The sequence below is a fragment of the Apium graveolens genome, chromosome 7, assembly GCF_009905375.1.
Source record: "Apium graveolens cultivar Ventura chromosome 7, ASM990537v1, whole genome shotgun sequence".
Lineage (NCBI taxonomy): Eukaryota > Viridiplantae > Streptophyta > Magnoliopsida > Apiales > Apiaceae > Apium > Apium graveolens.
In genome coordinates, this window is record NC_133653.1 from 197,069,411 (window position 1) to 197,089,315 (window position 19,905).

General features: G+C 37.4%; 1 protein-coding gene across 1 annotated transcript; it reads right to left on the bottom strand.

The window, feature by feature from the left end:
* Positions 1 to 17,075: 17,075 nt before the first annotated feature.
* LOC141674314 (uncharacterized) lies at positions 17,076 to 17,414 on the bottom strand. The gene has a single exon (XM_074481041.1). It carries the CDS (start codon positions 17,412 to 17,414, stop codon positions 17,076 to 17,078), a length of 339 nt encoding a protein of 112 aa, XP_074337142.1.
* Positions 17,415 to 19,905: the final 2,491 nt, after the last annotated feature.

The window sequence follows — 19,905 nt, forward strand, 5'->3', positions numbered from 1 at the left end:
ATTATGAACAGGCTAGGGTGTAAGTATTTTCCTTTAGTCCGGTTTACAAAGTACTCGGACTCTGTTATTTTCAGTACTCGGCTTTTGTTTGTTTTTTCAAAATATCTGGACTAATTTTTCTGTTTATTTTTATCTTGACAGGTTTGCCTTATTATAACCCAGACATGTCTTTTTTGACTTACAGTGATGCTTTGAAAGGGTTGGGAACTGCCTTCAAGTAAAGGAAGAAGGCATATATCGCCGGGTCCGGCTCTAATCCTCCGTCGGAGGAAGGTTCTCAGAGCAACGCGGTTTTTAGGCCGGAGTCTGGTGAGCAGGAGAGGAGTCTGGACAAGGTTGCTGATGTTGAAGATAGTGATGAGTTCGAGAATCTCGAGGAGATTGAACCGTTGGGAGATGTGCCTGATGTTGATGTTGTCCGGAGGAGGAAGAGGCTCCGGAGTTCTGGGACGAAGCCTCCTCGGACTGAAAAGTCTCAAGTTCTTTTTGGTGTTGAGTCCGGAAAGGACAAGGGGAAGGGATTGGAAGAGGAGCGCCTAGCTAGGAGTGGTCCGGGTCTGGATGAGAGAGTTTCCCTTTTTATGGCCGAAATTCCATCTCTGGCTGAGTGGAAGGATATGAATGAATCTGGATTTGATGCCACTATGAAGGAGTGTACCCGTCTGTGGGGCCAGGTATATAATATTTTTGTACTTCTTTTATTTTCCCTATTTTTGCCTTAGAAACTTTTTGAGATATATCTTTTCTTCTTTGTAGCTTGGTGGTTATATGGTCGGAGCTGCTGCTATTTCGTATAATGAACTGAAGCATGCCCGGGCCACTATCGCTGAGAAGAATAAGGAGCTTGGTGAATTGAAGGACCAAATTTCTGTTAAGGACACGTCTTTGTCTGGATTGAACAATCATCTTAATGATGTGACAGTCGGGGCTGAGAATTCTGAGAAAGAATGTGCTGATTTGAAGTCCGAGATGGCCGAGCTCCGGAAGATGCTGGAGTCTGTGAGACCGGAGTCCGAGAATATTGAGGTCTTTAAAAAAATCTACGGAGTATGACAAGGCCATCGCTAGCATACTTGTTAAGTCGTAAAGGTGATGCTAGGCGCTAGTGCACCGCCTAACTACCTAGGCGGTTAGGCGCTCACATAGGCGACCATTAGAAGGATTATACTTTTGGCTATATATATTGGTTTTTTTATACACATATATTTATATATTATAATAAAATAGAATACTATAGTTATACTACTGAAGTATTGTACACAAATTACAGATAAATGGATTTACTATATATATGTGCGTGTGGGTGTGGGTGTGGGTGTTTGTAAAGATTAAAAGAATATTAACTTGATAATAATACTGAATCAATTCTTTGGTAGGAGATGATTCGTTCTCCTTTTTCCTCCTTAGATTGTTGTAGATGAGGTTTTACTGGTGAGTTTTGACAGACATAATGTTTACAACACAATATAAGTTCATTATAACTCAAATATGGATGAATCTGGTGCTGACTTGAAACTAGGCGAAAATAAGACGGACTAGGTGGAAATAAGACGAAATTAGGCGGACTAGGCGGACTTAGACAGACTTAGGCAAACCTAGGCGTCGCCTACCCCTTAAAAACTAAGGCGGGTTGGAAACCTTTAAATTTTTTACCGCATAGTCGCCGCGGCGATACCTAGACTCCGCCTAGGCGACGCCTTGACAACTATGATCGCTAGTGATGGCGCTCCGGAGATAGCTCATTGCTGGATTGTTGCCAAGAGGCATATAAAAACGGACCCTGGGGCGGACTTCGACACCTTTTGTGAAGAGTTTATCAAGGCGAAGCAGAACATTGAATCCGGACTTGGTGAGCCGGAGCAATTAGACGGCCCTTGTCCAAGCTTTCTTCCCGAGAATGCCCCGGAGCCATAAATTTGTATTATTGATTCTAGCTGAATAGTAATTCTGTGATAATTGTGTGTGACTTGGTTTATTTTTTGTAACTTTGGATTTATATTTTGTCCGGACCCATATTGTCCCGGCTTCTATTTTAACTTGATTTTGTTGCTTATATTTTCCGCTGGTTTGATTTTTCTTAGAAAATATTCTAAGTGGATAGTGATGGCTTTTTCTTAGAAATATAATCTAAGTGAGACTGGGTTGCTAGTTTGGGTTCATATTTGGCCCCAAACTTAGGTTTCTTTTGCTTAGAAAAATAATCTAAGTAAGGTTGCTAGTCCGAATTCATAGTTGAGCCCGGACTTAAGTTGATTTTACTTAGAGAAATGATTCTAAGTAAAATAGGTGGCTTGTCTGGGTTCATATTTGTCCCCAGACTTTGGTTGATTTTACTTAGGGAAATAATTCTAAATAAAATAGTTAGCTTGTCCGGGTTCAAAGTTCACCCGTACTTAGGTTGCTTTTACTTGGAAAAATAATTTTAAGTAAAAATAGCTAGCTTGTCCTGTTCCAAAGTTCACCCGGACTTAGGTTGCTTTTACTTAGAAATAATTGTAAGTAAAAATAGTTGGCTTGTCCGGTTTCAAAGTTCACCCCGGACTTAGGTTGATTTTACTTAGAAATAATTCTAAGCAAAAATAGTTGGCTTGTTTGATTTCATAGTTCGCCCGGACTTAGGTTGCTTTTACTTAGGAAAAATAATTCTAAGTAAAAGTAGTTGGCTTGTCCGGGTTCGTATTTTGCACGGACTTTGTTAGGAATATGTTGTGAACTTGATGATAAGTTAAACAAAACACCTTAGTAGATTTAACTTAGTAAATTTTGTAGCTCTCGATGGATGATCTAATATAGTCCCGACATATGAACTTTATAGTCCCGACGGATGACAATTTGACATCCATCAAGAGTGTAGCTTATGTAACAAATAAGTACTGTAGCACATTTCTGCAAACAACTTATTTTAGTCTAGTAGATTGTGTAGGGTTCTCTAATTCATGTTGACTACTAGATTGATATGCAGAATAGGTTGATTAATTGTAAATATGAGATGTCTTGTAATTCTGTATAAGTGAAATAGAGTCAAGTGGCAGATAGACTCCCGACGGATGATCTACAAGACTCCCGACGGATGATCAACAAAGCTCCCAACGGATAATCAACATGACTCCCGATGGATGACCAACATAGTCCCGACGGATGGTTAAATTCAAAATAGTTGTTGATAGTGACAACACAGTCACATGCGTTGGGTGTTTGCAAAATGAATGTGGCAGCCTGTTAAGCAGGATTTTGAGAACAAAGAAGCATTACCATTTCCATGCAAATGTAAAGATTTTCAAAGATGTTGGAATAGAGTAATGAAGCAACATGGAGTTAGACTAGACATGTTTTTATTTTATTATCTTGTCTTACTATCATGTAACTTGGTGATATATAAACCAAGTGTAGCAAGTAGAACATTTAACTAAGCACGTTTATTTTCAGAGAAACATATCAAGCTGTATTCTGCAAGAATTTCTTTGTAGTTTTTTTTTGTTCAACTTGTAAAGCAGCTGTGAGCTATTCAAAGCTTCACAGAGTTCTCATTCTGATATGTATATATATATATATTTATATATATATATATATTCTGGTGGATTTATATATTTATATATATATATATATATTCTGGTGGATACATTCAAATCCACCAGAAAGTTTTAAAGCCTTGTGTTTTATTACTTAGTGTTTTGATTTCAATTATCTTTCTATTCCACACTTCAGCAAATCAAACACTGTTATATGTATTAAGTTAGAACATTTTTAAAATCAAGAAAAGAAGCTAGAATTACATTCAACCCCCCCTTTTGTAATTCTTGTTGTATTGTTAGGGAATAACAATTGGTATCAGAGCAAGCTCTTGAAGTATAAAGAGTTTAAAGATCACAACAAACAACAAGATGAACAAAAAGGATGTTGGAGTTAAAATTCCATTTCTGGACAAAGACAACTATCACCACTGGACGGTGAAGATGCACCTACATCTTCTTTCTCAAGATGAGGCCTATGTGGACTGCATAGAGAGAGGTCCTCATGTACCAATGAGAGCTGCAACTGGCAATCAACCATATGTTCCAAAACCTAGGCATGAATGGTCAGATCCTGATATTGAGCAAGTCAGGAAGGATAAGAAAGCCATGAACATATTGTTCAATGGAGTTGATGGTGATATGTTTGATAATATCATTAACTGTAAAACAGCCAAAGAGGTTTGGGATACAATCCCGATTATTTGTGATGGTACTGAGCAAGTAAGGGAGAACAAGATGCAGCTCCTAATTCAGCAATATGAGCATTTCCACTATGAAGATGGTGAGTCAATCACTGATATATTTAGTAGATTTCAAAAGCTACTAAATGATCTAAAGCTGCATGGAAGAGTGTATCAAACAAAAGACTCTAACCTCAAGTTCCGTAGATCTCTCCCAAAGGAGTGAAAGCCAATGACAGTCTCATTGAGAAATTCACAAGATTACAAGGAGTTCACCTTGGAGAGACTGTATGGCATCCTGAAAACCTATGAGCTTGAAATAGAGCAAGATGAAAGGATGGAGAAAGGAAGGAAGAAATGAGGGTCCATAGCACTGGTTGCTGAGTTAAAGAAGGAGAAAGAGATGAAGGTAGAAGCTGTAGAGTCTACTTCAAAGGTCTGTGAAAGCAAGGGTAACGGGCTGGTAGCTGAAAATGAAGATCAGTTGAGCCAAGATGACATTGATGAAATTAATGAACATCTAGCATTCTTATCCAGGAGATTTGCCAAGCTCAAATTCAAGAAGAATTTTGAAGCAGCCAAGCCAAACAGAAACATGGTTGATAAATCAAAATTCAAGTGTTTCAAATGTAGCTTGGCGGGTCATTTTGCCAGTGAATATAGAAAGTCTGATTCCAGCAAAAAGAAGTTTGAGCCTATTGATTATAAATAGAAATACTTTGAGTTACTCAAACAAAAGGAAAGGACTTTCATCACACAGGAGAATGACTGAGCTGCAGATGGATTGGATGAAGATGAAGAAACAAGTTATGTCAATCTAGCCCTAATGGCCAAATATGATGAAACAGAAACAAGTTCTTTAAGCAATCAGGTAATCACCACTAACCTAGCACATTTATCCAAAGCTGAGTCTAATAATACAATAAATGACATGTCTACAGAATTATATCACCTGCGTGTTACACTTAAGTCCCTCACTAAGGAAAATGCTAAAATTAAAGAAAACAATTTGTTTTTAAGTGAGAGGAATAATGTGCTAGAGTCTCGATTTATTGAATTTGAGAAATTGAGAATTGAGTGTAAGATTGCTAAGGATGAATTAACTGAGTCCTTGAAGAAAGAAGATATTTAAAGAAGCAGCTAGAATGAGAACAAGAAGTGATTAAGGCATGGAAATCATCAAGAGATGTCCATGCTTAAATCACTAAAGTTCAAGGTATTGAGTCCTTTTGTGATGCAGCCTGGAAAAAGAGTAAAGAGACGCTTTAGTCCAATTTGGTTGATGGACTGTCTACAGATGTGGACTCGACGGATGATGAAAATCATCTGTCGGATAATCAAAAGGATTATCCGTCGAGAGACAAGGAGCCACATCTGTTGGCTGTGAGTAAACCAGTTAGCAAAGCCAAGTTAGTTAAATTGAATGAGAAATATGATCAATCTCTAAAAACTTTATTCTAGGAGAATCAAGTCAAGTCAGGAAGGAAAAGAGAGTTAATGTTGGGCATCTGTCTATCAAGCAATTGAATGACAGATTAGAAAAGATTGAGGTTAAAACAGAACCTAAAAAGAAAAACAATAGAAATGGGGAAGTAGGAATTAACATACATAACAACTACACACCTGATAAATATGCTCCAAGAAAAATCAGTGTTAAGTGTGGTAGTGTTAATCATTTATCTGTTAATTGCTAGCTTGCTATGCCTACTTCCATATTTGCACCTTCTTCTTCTTCTAACATGACCAACATGACTACCATGCCTATGAATGCTATGCCTGTACAGAATATGAATGCACAGTTTGCTAATATGCCATTTGCATCTAATCCTTATTATGCTGCATTTAGTATGCCTCAAATGCCATTTAGCATGCCTTACTGGAATAACATATTTGCAAATAACATGCCTTTTCCTGTTAATCAAAATATGCATGATAATTCTGTTTTAATGACTGGTTTCAAGGGTACAACTCAAATGACTAAGGATGAATCTGATATCCCAAGTCAAATGAGGTCATATCTAAGAAACCAAAGAAAAGGGCTAACAAGGCAAGACCCAAGGAAACTTGGGTACCAAAATCAACTTGATTTGATTTTGATGTATGCAGGGAAACAGAAAGAAACTTTGGTATCTGGATAGTAGTTGCTCAAGGCACATGACTGGAGATTCTACCCTGCTCACTGAGTTCAAGGAAAGAGTTGGCCCAAGTATTACTTTTGGAGATGACAGCAAGGGTTTTACTGTGGGATATGGCTTGATTTCAAAAGATAATGTCATCATTGAAGATGTTTCCCTAGTGGATGGTCTCAAGCATAATTTGTTGAGTATCATCCAGCTTTGTGATAAGGGCAACTCAGTTACTTTCAATTCAGAAGCTTGTGTTGTGACAAACAAAAAGAGCAACAAAGTGGCTCTCACTGGAGTGAGAAAAGGAAATGTGTACCTAGCTGACTTCAACTCATCAAATGCATAATCAGTCACTTGTCTTCTCAGTAAAGCAAGTCAAGATGAAAGTTGGCTATGGCATAAGAAGTTGTCCCATCTAAACTTCAAGACCATGAATGAGCTTGTCAAGAAAGAATTGGTTAGAGGTATTCCTCAAGTAGAGTTTACTAAGGATGGATTGTGTGATGCCTGCCAAAAAGGAAAGCAGATTAAAGGATCATTCAGAAAGAAGCTTGATTCAACAATTGAAGAACCTTTGCAACTGTTACACATGGATTTGTTTGGACCAGTCAATGTGTTTTCCATCTCAAGGAAAAGATATTTCCTAGTTATTGTAGATGATTTCTCAAATTTCTCTTGGACATACGTTCTGAAATCCAAAGATGAAGCTAGTGAAATCATCATCAATCACATCAGGCAAGTCAACAATCATCCTGACTTCAAAGTAAGAAGAATTAGAAGTGATAATAGAACTGAGTTCAAGAACTCTGTGATGAGATCATTTTATGAAGAGAATGGAATTATGCATGAGTTTTCTGCAACTAGAACTTCTCAACAAAATGGAATGGTGGAAAGGAAAAACAGATCTCTAATCGAAGCTGCAAGGACAATGCTTGAAGAATCAAAGTTACCAACATATTTTTGGGCTAAAGCTGTAAATACTGCATGCTACACTCAGAATATTTCTTTGATTAATCAAGCCAAATGCATGACTCCTTATCAGCTGTTCAAGAATAGGAAGCCAACTCTAAATTTTCTTCATGTCTTTGGCTGCAAATGTTATATCTTAAGCAATCAAACTGATCAACATGGGAAGTTTGATGCCAAAGTAGATGAAGGAATTTTTGTTGGATATATTGTTGGAAAAGCATATAGAGTCTACAATCTAAGAACCAACATAGTTATAGAACAAGTACATGTTGTGTTTAATGATAAAGAGATTAAAGGACTGCAAGATGGAGATTTCCATGAAAGCCTCAAATTTGATAATGTTGAGATGGTTAGTGATGACAGTGATGATGAAAGTGATCAAGAAACAGTGGCTAAGGATAATGCAGAAAAATCTACAACTAATAAATCACATAATTCAACATCTGTCAAGTTACAGAATGCTTCATCCGTCGGTAGACAATAAGCTCAATCCGTCGAGATACAAAGTGCATCATCCGTCGGAACAATGAGAGAAGCTGAGAGTCAAAACAGATCACCTACAGATAGTACTCCTTCCTCAAATGAAAGATTCACAAACTCAGGGGGAGTTTCTCATAATCAAAACTCAGTCACACATCAAGAAAACAATGAGGCCTCTTCATCTAAAGCTAATCTACCACAATAGAGAAAATGGACTAAAGATCACCCTTTTGAGCTCATTATTGGTGATGCATCTTCTAGAGTTCAAACAAGGAAAGCAACTCAAGAAGAGTGTCGGTATAGCAGCTTCCTTTCTAAGGAAGAACCAATGAAGGTAGAAGAAGCTATGTTGGATCCTGATTGGATTTTAGCTATGCAGGAGGAGCTAAACCAATTTGAAAGGAACAAGGTATGGAAACTGGTACCCAAGCCTAAAGGAAAGAATTCAATTGACACTAAGTGGGTATTCAGAAATAAGATGGATGAAAATGGCATAGTTGTCAGGAACAAAGCTAGATTGGTTGCTAAGGGCTATTGTCAACAAGAAGGGATAGATTTGATGAAACTTTTGCTCCTGTTGCAAGATTTGAAGCCATCAGAATTTTCTTAGCCTATGTAGCCCATGCCAATTTCAAAGTCTATCAAATGGATGTCAAAAGTGCCTTTCTGAATGGAGATTTGGAGGAGGAAGTCTGTGTCATTCAGCCTCCTGGTTTTGAAGATCCAAATTTTCCAGAATATGTCTACTATCTTTTGAAAGCACTTTATGGATTGAAGCAAGCACCTAGAGCCCGGTATCACACTTTATCAAAGTTTTTCTTAGAAAATCACTTCACAAGAGGTATTGTTGATAAAATTTTATTCTTTAGAAATGTTAATGGCTCTAGTATACTTGTTCAAATTTATGTAGATGATATTATATTTGGCTCTACAGATGAAAACCTTTGCAAAAAGTTTGCCAAATTGATGCAAAGTACGTATGAAATGAGCATGATGAGAGAACTAACTTACTTTCTTGATTTATAAGTTAAGCAAGTTAGTGATGGAATATTCATTAGTCAAACCAAATACATTTATAATCTTTTAAAGAAGTTTGATCTAATGGATTGCACATCTGGAAAAACTCCCATGGCCACTGCAACTAAACTTGAATTAAACACTACTGAAAATTCTGTGGATATTTCAAGCTATAGGGGCATAGTTTGCTCACTTCTATACTTAATAGCTAGTAGGCCAGTTATAATGTTTTCTACCTGTCTTTGTGCTAGATTTCATGCTGATCCTAGAGAATCTCATTTAGTAGCTATTAAGATAATTTTCAGATATCTCAAGGGAACACCAAAACTTGGCATTTGGTACCCTAGAGATTCTTGTTTTGATCTAACTGGTTATTCAGATGCAGATTATGCAGGTTGTAAAATAGATAGAAAAAGTACAACAGGAACCTGTCAATTTCTAGGGAACAAGCTTGTGTCCTGGTTCAGTAAAAAGCAAAATCCAGTTTCTACTTCTACAGCTGAAGCTGAATATATTGCTGCTGGCAGTTGCTGTGCACAGATTTTATGGATGAAAAACCAATTGTTGGACTATGGTCTACAAGTGGACATAATTCCTATTTTCTGTGATAACACAAGTGCAATTGTCATCACTGAAACTACAGTACAACATTTAAGAACAAAGCACATAGACATCAAGTACCACTTCATTAGGGAACATGTCATGAATGGTATCGTGGAACTTCATTTTGTTCCAAGTGAAAAGCAGCTTGCAGATATCTTTACCAAGCCACTTGATGAATCCACCTTTTCCAGGTTGGTAAGTGGGTTAGGTATGCTTAATTATTCTTGAATCCTTTATGATATTTTTGCAAGTTGCAATGCAGCTAGAAACTTAATTGATTTTTCTATTTTAGATGAAATTTTGGCTAAGTCAAAATTTACATCCCGACAGATGCTCATTATCCATCGAATTTGATCACCCATCGGAATAGAATATCTTAATAAAAATCAATTACCTTTCTGGATTATTTTTTACCCGACGGATAATTGTTTTATTCTCATCCGTCGAATTGTCTCAATCTTAGCCGTTGGAACTCTAAACATTATCCATCGAATATACTTACAGTCTGTAAGTATATCACGACGGATAATTGACAGAATTTTGACAGTTTATTTTATTTTAAACGGCTATTTTGGGATATTTTGATTGGTTACTTTATTTTACTTTATTACTTTTGACAGTTTATTTTTGAGATGGTATAAAAGCAAAATTCATTTTCATTCTTTTCTTTTATCATTCTCAAATCAATTGCTCTATCTCTCCTCTTCTCCAACGAAATACTCTCTCTATTTCTGCAATTTTTCTCTCTTTAACAATGGCACCAGTAGTCAAAATCATGTCTCAGTCTGGATTTATCTATGAGAAGAACAACTTTGTAGCTCTTGTGAACAAGGAAATTCCGGCGTCTGAAGATTTTCACAAAATGATGGATTTTGTGAAAGTTTGCAAACTCAGTTATGCTATGCTGGAATCACCCACAATCTACTGTGAATTTGTTGAGGAGATATGGAAAACTATTGTGTACCAGTCTATAGATAAAACCATAACTTTCACACTCAAAGGTAAGCAATTCTGAATTAACAGTGACACAATTCAAGCATACTTTAAGATTTGAAAACACTACTACTATTCCACACACAGATGCTAATTTAGTTACCATGCTTAATTCTATTGGCTATGCACTTCCTACCTCTAAGTTAAGTGAGATTAGAACGCTAGGTCTTAGAAAGGAATGGAGTTATCTGTGTGATGTAGTTACCAAGGTGTTTTCTGGTAAAATAAGCAAGTTTGATTCTGTCAATACTGCCATGCTTAACATGCATTATATGTTAGTTACTGATAATTATCATAATTTTAGTGACATGGTTATGTTTAAACTAGGCTATAAGTTAGGGGAAGTTAATAAGAGAGGTAAAAGTATCTATTATGTTAGATTCTTTATGATTCTTGCTAACCATCTTATTGAGAATATTGCTATTGAGAACCCAACCAACAAACTGGATTATTGGGTTTAAGAAAGGAGAATAATTGCAGATCTCAACAGAGAAAGGCATCACAAAGAGGTGCCCCTATTCTACTTTCCAATCATGGAGGGCCCTCAGGTAAGTGAGGTAAGCACCATTGTCTCTACTCTTCCAACCTCACAAATTTCTTTGCCTTTAAGTGTAGCTATGGTATCTGTGTCAATGACCCAACAGATACCTACCCAAGCTACCAAAATAAAAACTTCAAAATCCAAAACAAAGAAAGGCCCCTCTGGTTTCTCTCAAAAGAAACCAGTAGCAAAATCTACCAAACCTAAAGAGGGGAGTGTGAAGGGTAGTGAGTTGGGTGAGGGACAGGGTGAAAATCAAAGAAACCCTAAGGATAAGGTTGGTGAGGTAAGTGTACCCAAGCCTAGCCATACCACAGTTTCCTAACAAACTGTGGTAGTTAATAAGGAAATTAGCACAACTTAGTTTCATCCTCCCAAAAGGATGTTACTATTAAAACAAACTCCCAACCAGGAGCACAGGCCAAGAGGGTAAGGGACACAAGTTCACCTCAAACCTATGCCAGAAAGAAGAGATCTAAAACCCTTGGGAATGCACAGGGAACACACAGTGCAAACTGAAGATAAAGACTCAGTCACTACATCATCTCAAAGTCAGCTTAATGTGGCTCCAATAAATGTGGAGTCACAGCCAAAATCTTTAGTAATAGAAGCACCACAAACACCAAACCCTCCCACAAATTCTCTGGATGTGGATATGATCAACACATCAATTCATGATTCCCCTTCTTTAATTCTGTTGGGGAAGCCAAAATCTAGTGCAAGTGAGCATCATCTTTTGGATGATTTGTTGGTTCACTTGCCAATTCTTTCAGGAAATGATGAAACATCTGTGCCCAAATTTTCATCAATCTGCACAGAGTCCATAATAGTTTCCACTCCAAACTCATTCATTTCTTCTATTCCGATGGATATCGTTCATCCATCGGTTAGTGATTGTATCCCGACGGATTGCCTAACAGCAGTCATCGGTCGGCTATCCTAACTACTACCCCGATGGATGTTTCTCACATATTGGTACTCACTATACACACTGAAATTTCAACTATTGTTACAAGTGTAGATGAGTTAGTAGTTGTAAAATCACTCTTAGGACTGAGGTAAGGGAGTGATTTGAGTGAGAGGCTGGGTTGCTCCCAGGTAAAAGGAGAGGAAATGAGTGAACTCATGCAGGCTATTTCTTCCATCCTGGAAAAAGAGAGTGAGAGGAGTCCCACCTTAGAAGGTGAAGGGGAGGGTGTGACGGTGGTGATCCAAGGGGAGCCCTTGATGTAACAAAAGAGAGATCATGAGAGAAATGCAGGTGCAGGGTTATAAGGGTGGACACCATTGCTAGTGAGTCAATGGATGTCAGTCATGCAGAAAGGGAGAGACTATTTCAGCAAGAATATCAAGATGTCCTAAATTCTATCTCCCTAGATGCTGAGACATTTACTCATCCTATTCCAGCTTATCAAACTCTAGCTGGACAGGGAAATGAGGATGCTGAGAAGATGTTGAACCTAGTGCATACAACTGCTTCTCTACAAAGGGCAAATAATGCAATCACTGTTATGCCATCTACAACTGGTAGTGATCCTGAATTGGCTGAAGACTCTTTTGGGGATGATGGTGAAGATATAGAGGATGATAGCATGAGCATAGAGGGAGATGCAGATATTCCTTCCTGGATGCTGACTAAAGAGTGTTCATATTCACATCTCCAATCCACCTTATTCAAGCTGATTCATGATACCCAAACAGCAATTCAGGCATCCACAAGTGCCAGCACTAAAAGGTTACTCACATCATATCTTAAATCTCTATAACTGCACAAGATTCAAGATGTCCAACACAGTCAAAGTGTGGATGAAATGAAGCAAGAAATTTTTGAAGTCAAACAATATTTTGTGGCAAGGTTGGATGCCAGACTTCCAGGAACCACCATGACTGAGATAGCTCAAAAGCTAAGGAAAGAAGCTGATCTAAACAGAAAGGATGAGGCCATGGACTCTAGGTTGTCTAATGTGGAGAAGTCAGTGGCCAACATACTTGCAAATCAGGAAGCTCAGACTGCTCTACTCCAACAGTTGGTGGCTGCACAACTCCCTTCTTCTCAACAACTTCATGCTAACAAAAAGGGGGAGAAAGGTTCATCAAGTGAGGGGGAGAAACTACTCAACATTCAAGTCAGCAAAGTAATTATGCCAATAATTGCTTTCCCTAATCCACCAGCTATGGATAGCATTGATCTCATTAATCTAGCAGCAGCAAAACTGGAATCAAATGACAAACTGACAAAGATTGATGTAGTAGCAGTTGAGAAGGAGCTAGATGATAATTGGAAGAAGATTGAAGCAGATATTCAAAAGAAATTTGGTTAGATACAGAAACCAGACAAGACTTTTCATCACCACTCACAAGTCACACAAATCTCAGCGAATGAAATGAGTCTTGGTAGCTTGGAAAAAGGCCAAACTTCATGCATCAAATCTCCAAAAGCCAATATAATTTTGAAGCCTAAAAGGAACTATTCAAAGTTTTCAGATAAAAACCCTGTGGATCTTATGTTTGAGATACCTAGACCAGATGAAAAGAAGCTGTTGGTAAGGTCAATTACATTTTACAAATATCCATCTGATTCAGTTCAAAAGAAGAGAATTGCCAAAATTTACAGGAATGGAAAAGAGATCTATGTGGTGGCTGGACACCCTCTGTTTGTAGAAGCTAAGAAGGAAGAAAAAGAAAGGATCAAGCAAGAAAAGAAGCATGTTGATTTAGAAGATAAGAAGCTCAAACAAAAGAAGGAGCAAGCTGCTATCTTGGCCAAACTTCAAGCTGTCAAATCTACAACTGAGATTTCTGAAAAACCACATGTGATTACTGAAGCTCAAGATCAACAAATGCAAAATGAACCTCCATAGAAAAGAAAATTCAGATACAAGCTTCACTCCAAAAGAAAATTGGACTTTAGTGATGAGGAAATGGAGGACTACATTCCCAAAAAGTCTACAACATCAACTCAAACATCCATGCCCTCAGTGATACATGAGGAATTCAAGGTAGATTCAACAAAGAACTTTCATGGTGAACCTATAATTTCCAAGGATGAGCCAATAGACTAGGAAAGTTTTCCAATTCCTGAATTCAATTTACCTATCTTTAACAAGCCAAAGAAGACAAAGATTAAAGTAACCAAGAAAGTGAAGCCTGCGACTTTTAGATCCAAGACCCTAACCAAATCTCAACCTATAGTCAACAAGGGAGAACTCTTATACATCTGTGACATCAAGGAGTTTTCAGAAATAAAACTCTACTTGGATGAATTGTAAGAAGTAAGAGAGATTGATGCTCATAGACATCTTCCTGAAAGGCTAGTGTTCAAGTACAAGGGAGGGAGAGAAATCACATGGCCAATTCACAGGATTCTTCAGGAAAGCTGCTATGTACTGATTAACATCTTCTCATCCTTCAAGAAGAACTTTGGTTTCAATATAATTACAAAGAATTTGGTTCTAAAGAAGATAGAAGATCTAAGGAGTGATAAAGCCAAGAATGCACTTCCAAGATCTCTTACAATTCCCTTCACAGGAAAAAGAATGCATTTAAGGCCTTATTAGTTGATGGAATTCATAGATGATAAGGGAGTTAGAAGATTCTTCAGACTGGATGACCAATTGAGTATCTCTAGCAATGAGACTCTTTTGGAAATACAAGAAAAGCTGGATCTATCTTAAGCTGATGAACTTGAATTCCACAGACAACTCCAGAATCAAATAGAAGAGAATAACAGGAAGCTTGGGAAGAAATCCAGACAATCAAGGAAATAGAAATCATCCGCTCAGACTAGAGAAGCACCTTGATAATGATTGTGAGAACTCTTTGTACACTTTGCTTTGTTTAATTTTCAATAAAATTGTAGCACTTATCATTTTTATCAACTATCTTTCAATCAATATTTTTAGGGTATTTTGTTATCATCAAGTTTCCCTTAATTTATGGCTACAATTTCAGTAGACATAAATTGGGGGAGATTGTTAGGAATATGTTGTGAACTTGATGATAAGTTAAACAAAACACCTTAGTAGATTTAACTTAGTTAATTTTGTAGCTCTTAATGGATGATCTAATATAGTCCCGACAGATGAACTTTATAGTCCTGATGGATGATAATTTGACATCCATCAAGAGTGTAGCTTATGTAACAAATAAGTACTGTAGCACATTTCTGCAAACAACTTGTTTTAGTTTAGTAGATTGTGTAGGGTTCTCTAAGTCATATTGACTACTAGATTGATATGCAGAATAGGTTGACTAATTGTACATATGAGATGTCTTGTAATTCTGTATAAGTGAAATAGAGTCAAGTGGCAGATAGACTCCCGACGGATGATCTACAAGACTCCCGACGGATGATCAACAAAGCTCCCAACGAATAATCAACATGACTCCCGACGGATGACCAATATAGTCCCGACGGATGGTTAAATTCAAAATAGCTGTTGATAGTGACAACACAGTCACATGCATTGGGTGTTTGCAAAAGGAATGTGGCAGCCTGTTAAGCAGGATTTTGAGAACAAAGAAGCATTACCATTTCCATGCAAATGTGAAGATTTTCAAAGATGCTGGAATAGAGTAATGAAGCAGCATGGAGTTAGACTAGACATGTTTTTGTTTTATTATCTTGTCTTACTGTCATATAACTTGGTGATATATAAACCAAGTGTAGCAAGTAGAATATTTAACTAAGCACATTTATTTTCAGAGAAACATATCAAACTGTATTCTGCAAGAATTTCTCTGTAGTTTTTTTGTTCAACTTGTAAAGCAGCTGTGAGCTATTCAAAGCTTCACAGAGTTCTCATTCTGATATATATATATATATATATATCTGGTGGATACATTCAAATCCATTAGAAAGTTTTAAAGCCTAGTGTTTTATTACTTAGTGCTTTGATTTCAATTATCTTTCTATTCCGCACTTCAGCAAATCAAACATTGTTATATGTATTAAGTTAGAACATTTTTAAAATCAAGAAAAGAAGCCAGAACTACATTCAACCCCCCCTTCTGTAATTCTTGGTGTATTGTTAGGGAATAACAAACTTAGGTTGCTTTTATTTGCGAAAATAATTCTAAGTAAAAGTAGTTGGCTTGTCCGGGTTCGTAGTTTGCCCGGACTTAGGTTGCTTTGAAAATATTGCTAAGTGAAATAGAAAACGCTTTTCATTGATTTCAAATTTACTTCATACAAAATGTAGATTAATAAAGTGTTTGCTTGCCATAGGCTATAAGTGTTTGGTTGCTGGTGTTTTTCTTTCTCCTTGCTACTGGTAGAATTTACTTAGCCTGAGTCCATGCCAGGTGTTGGGAATTTCAGAATCGTCCATATTCATGAGTTTATAGGTTCCTGGCCTTAGGACTTCTTTGACCTTGTACGGTCCTTACCATTTGGGCATTAACTTTCCAGTGTTTGTAGGATCTGAGGCTTCTGTGTCCCGAAGAACCATGTCTCCAATTTGAAAGTTTTTGAATCTGGACTTCTTGCTGAAGTGCTCTTTTGTTTTCTCCTTATATTCCTCCATCCTTGCTACATCTTGGTCCCGGACTTCATCAATTAACTCCATATTTGTTCTGAGTCCTTCTTTGTTAGCTATTTTGTTGAATTTTATTGCTCTGTGGGAAGGTGATCCTACTTTGATAAGTAGCATTGCTTCTATACCATAGGCTAGATTGAATGGAGTTTCTCTTATGCTTGTCCGGGGGCTTGTCCTGTTGGACCACAATACACTTGGAAGTTCTTCTGGCCATTTTCTCTTGCTTTCTTTAAGTCTCTTTTCAATGCCTCGGAACAGGATTCTGTTTGTGACTTCTACTTGACCATTTCCTTGGGGATATGCTACTGATGACTTTTTGTGCTTGATTCCTCGCTCTTGGAGGTAGGACTCGAATTCTGATCCAACGAACTGTGGCCCATTATCTAATACTAGAACTCTTGGGATCCCGAACCTCATCAAAATATTTTCCATAAACTTTATGCAGTCATGCTGGTTTATTATCCTCATTGCTTTCGCCTCAACCCATTTGGTCATGTAATCAATCGCAACTAACAAGTACTTTAGATCTCCTCTATCCCGGGGAAAGGGTCCCATGATATCAATACCCAAAATAGCAAAGGGGATTGGAGACAAGATTGAGGAGGGTAGGACTGGGCTCATCCGGGACACGTAGCTGAAGAGTTGGCATTCCTTGCATTTTTCACGAACTCTACTGCATCCTGGTGAATAGTTGTCCAGTAGTAGCCTTGTCTTATGATCTTGTGAGATAGGGCATTTGTAGACATATGATCTCCACTAATCCCTTCATGGACTTCCATTAAACAGTAATTAGCTTCTTCTGGTCCGACACACTTTAGAATAGGATATGAGAAGGTTATACGGTATAGTAGTCCTTCTTCAAGGAAGAACTTGGCTGCTTTGGCTTTTAGTCTTTGAGCCTTCCCTTTGTCTTCTGGGAGTTCTCCTTTTTTCAAGTAGTTGATGAAAGGAGTCATCTATTTCTGGTTGTTCCCGATTTCTAGGACTTCCTCAACCTCAATGGATAGCTTTTGTAGTTCTTCAAAGTAAACCAAGCATTCTAGATCTGATGAGTTTCAAACTAGTTTGGACAGAGTGTCCGCTTCTTCATTTTCTTCGCGACATATTTGCAGGACTTGATATCTTGGTATTGATGCTAAGTAGCTCTAAACTAGGGCCTGATACTTTACCAAAATTGGGTCTTTCGCTATATATTCTCCATTTGTATGCTTGACCACTTTCTGGAAGTTGCTGTAAATGTTTAAGTCCTGGACTCTGAGAGTCCTGGAAAGCTTCAGTCCTTTAATCAATGCCTCATACTCCGCCTGGTTATTTGTTGTCGGGAAGCCGAAGGATATAGTTGTCTGTATCATGAATCCATCAGGACTTTTTAGGATTAGTCCAGCTCTCGACCTTTCGCTTGTTGATGAATGTTAGGTCCCGAATTATCGTAGAAAGGGGAGTTGAATACGATAATCACTAAATTAAAAAAAATTCAAATCTTTAGCGGATATAGATTTAGTGCTTGGTTAGTGGTTCCGTGTTCTTGAGGTGAATAGTATTTGAGAATATAAAACGAAGAACACAAAATATTCGGGGAAGTATATATTCATAAATAAATCCGCGAGGGGTGTTGCTACACTCCGGTAAATAAATTAACAGGCTACAATCCAAGAACAACAATGTTCTTGCTTCTACAAAGATCAATAAATTAAATCCTATATAATGATCTAGATTTTGTTTGTCTAAGGATTTAATTACAGTGTAACGATTATAATGCCCCTATGAATATACAAGAATTAAACCGGGCATTATAACGTTACTCCGGTGAGAAGTATAACGGATTTACAATGTGCCCGGAGCTTCTCTGAATTTTCTTTGCTGATGTTTTATCTCCTCTCATTGGAGAAGAAAATAAAAACTCAGAACAATACAACTGATTCATTTTGCTTCAAAGTGTAGACTTTATATCTGTTTAAATACGTGGCCTATTGTTTACCACATAATTCAATTGATAACTCAATAAAGCTGTGGCTGAGGTTTCTGTGGCGACCAAGGTAATTAGTCTGTAGCGACCAAGAGTGAATTTTGCTTTAGAAAAATTCAACTCAATTTCTCTGTGGTGACTAGAGTGTATAGAGGGTAAATTTTGCCTTCGAAAAATTCATCCCTTTTCTCTATGGTGACCAGAGGGGAATAATGGGTGTTTTTTCCTTAGAAAAAATTCACTCCACTTCTCTATGGCGACCAGAGGGGAGCAGAGGGTGTTTTTGCCTTAGAAAAAATTCACTCCATTTCTTTATGGCGACCATAGGGGAGAAGAGGGTGTTTTTGCCTTAGAAAAAATTCACTCCACTTCTCTATGGCGACTAGAGGGGAGCAGAGAATGTTTTTGCCTTAGAAAAATTCACTCCACTTCTCAATGGAGATCAGAGGGGAGCAGAGGGTGTTTTTTCTTTAGAAAAAATTCACTCCACTTCTCTATGTATCACACTAAGTCAAGATCAACTCCTATACTGAGATATTAAACCATACTTCCAGGATATTGCTTCTGAAGACCAATAGACTGATCAGGATTACTCCTACTACAAGGTAGTGATCACCTTGACTTAGTTTCTATAGAGCATTGCATTCCCTGATTTGTCCTATCTTCAAGTCTTCTCTCTTGAGTCTTCGTCTGAATCATAAAACCTGTATTCCCTGATACGAATCCTCAGTTAACAATCCTTTTAATGATAATACTCAGATTCCTTTCATGAAACGCTGACGCCTAGTGCAACTGGTCTGGTTCACAGACGGCTAGCTCTGATTCAAGTCTTCGTACTATAGCCTTGATTACATTTTTAAGCTTGCAATAACTTTATTGCTTCGAACACTAACTGTCAATAAACAACTGTACTTTCACTGGAATCCTTTCTGGTACTGTAGACAATGTCTTCATTGCTACTACAATCTTGAATACTTCATTCACTGTTCTTCACTGATGCTTGAACATATAAATGAACTTCTGTTAGTGAGTATAGCTTCAAGACTGCAGTTGTCTTCTTTAACCTCTGTCTATACCATGTCTTCAATTCTTCATATTCCTATTCTTCGAACACTGTCTATCTTCAATCAATGCTGATACACTGAAATCTTCTTGTAGCACTTATACACTGAATCTTCATCATTTCTGAAACCCTGAAAGTCATTAACCTTTATTCTTCACTGAGGCATGATCATATTAATGAACTTCTTTCAATGATCTGTAAACAGACTTCGCGCTTTCTTCTAATCTTTTGATTCTTTATATTTGTCTTGTCTTCATTTCTTATAATTTTTGTGTAGTGGTAGTATTATTAACCTGTCTTGTTCTATTGTTTTTCTCATGTTGAGTTATCGCGTAACTGTCCATACAGCTACAAAGTCTCACCAACAATCTCCCCCTAGTTGATTGTTAAACCTAACAAACAACTTAAATAGAGAGGA